This window comes from Sapajus apella, unplaced genomic scaffold, assembly GCF_009761245.1.
Source record: "Sapajus apella isolate SASKATOON/1434 unplaced genomic scaffold, GSC_monkey_1.0 scaffold2434, whole genome shotgun sequence".
Taxonomy (NCBI): Eukaryota; Metazoa; Chordata; class Mammalia; order Primates; family Cebidae; genus Sapajus; species Sapajus apella.
Window position 1 is genome coordinate 7736 of NW_022439360.1, and position 1342 is coordinate 9077.

The 1342-nt window shown below is 47.1% G+C and overlaps 1 protein-coding gene across 1 annotated transcript in view; it reads right to left on the minus strand.

Annotated features, from left to right (window-relative positions):
- The window catches only part of LOC116547229 (rhophilin-2-like), a 7995-nt gene extending 7246 nt beyond the window's left edge, over positions 1 to 749 (minus strand). Inside the window, exon 1 of the mRNA XM_032273245.1 lies at positions 479 to 749. Within this exon, the coding sequence (XP_032129136.1) occupies positions 479 to 493 (15 nt within the window). The 5' untranslated portion in view covers positions 494 to 749. The remainder of the gene's footprint in view (positions 1 to 478) is intronic.
- Positions 750 to 1342: the final 593 nt, after the last annotated feature.

The following is a 1342-nucleotide window of genomic DNA, read 5'->3' on the forward strand; positions in this document are numbered from 1 at the left end:
GTTACCCAGGCTGGAGTGCAATGGCGCGATCTTGGCTCACCGCAACCTCCGCCTCCTGGGTTCAGGCAATTCTCCTGCCTCAGCCTCCTGAGTAGCTGGGATTACAGGCACACGCCACCATGCCCAGCTAATTTTTTGTATTTTTAGTACAGACGGGGTTTCACCATGTTGACCAGGCTAGTCTTGGAACTCCTGACCTCATGATCCACCCACCTCGGCCTCCCAAAGTGCTGGGATTACACATGTGAGCCACCGTGCCCAGCCCCTTCTATGGTTTTCTTTTTTTTTTTTTCCACTATCAGCTTGCTTTTTCATGGGAAGAATTCTGCGGATTTCTTATGCAGCAAGTGGAATGGGCGATTCCAGCACCCCCCAACCATCACCTCCATCCACCTGCAATTCACAAGCATGCAATAATGGGGTGTCCTGAAGACTCAGAAGAGCCACCCTCCCCTCTCTGCTGCACACAAGAACTTACTTGTCTCAGATCCATAAGATCTGCGATTTCATCTTCATATAAATAGCCATCTTCACTGTAATGCTCCAGGATAAAATCCTTTAAGACAAATGAGGTCAGATACTATAAAATGTGACTGAAAACCATATATGTGCATATGTCAATTGTGACCCCATTTTTAAAAAGGCAGAATGAAGAAAAACTTACAGGAGATTGAACACTGTAGCGATTTTCAAAGGGGCAGAATTTATTTTCTTAATTTTATGCAGTTTTTTTTTTTTCTTTTTCAATACGGAGTCCCGCTGTGTAGCACAGGCTGGACTACAGTGGCACAGTCTTTACTCACTGCAACCTCCACCTCCTGGGTTCAAGCGATTCTCCTGTCTCAGCCTCCCAAGCAGCTGGGATTACAGGCGCCCACCACAATGTCCAGCTAATTGTTATATTTTTAGTAGAGACAGAGTTTCACTATATTGGCCAGGCTGGTCTCAAACTCCTGACCTCAGGTGATCCACCTGCCTCAACCTCCCAAAGTACTGGGATAACAGGTGTCAGCTACCGTGCCTGGCCATAGATTTTGTTTTTGTTTGTTTGTTTGTTTGTTTTAAAAAAACAGAGTTTCACTCCCATTGCCCAGGCTGGAGTGCAATGTTGCCAACTCGGCTCACTGCAACCTCCACCTCCCAGGCTCAGCCTCCCAAGTAGCTGGGGTTACAAGCATGCACCACCACGCGCTGCTAATTTTTGTATTTTTAGTAGAGATAGAGTTTTGTCACATTGCCCAGGCTGGTCTCGAACTCCTGGGCTTAAGCAATCCATCTGCCTTGGCCTCCCAAATTGCTGGGTTTACAGATATGGGCCACTGCGCCCTGCACCCAGGTTTTT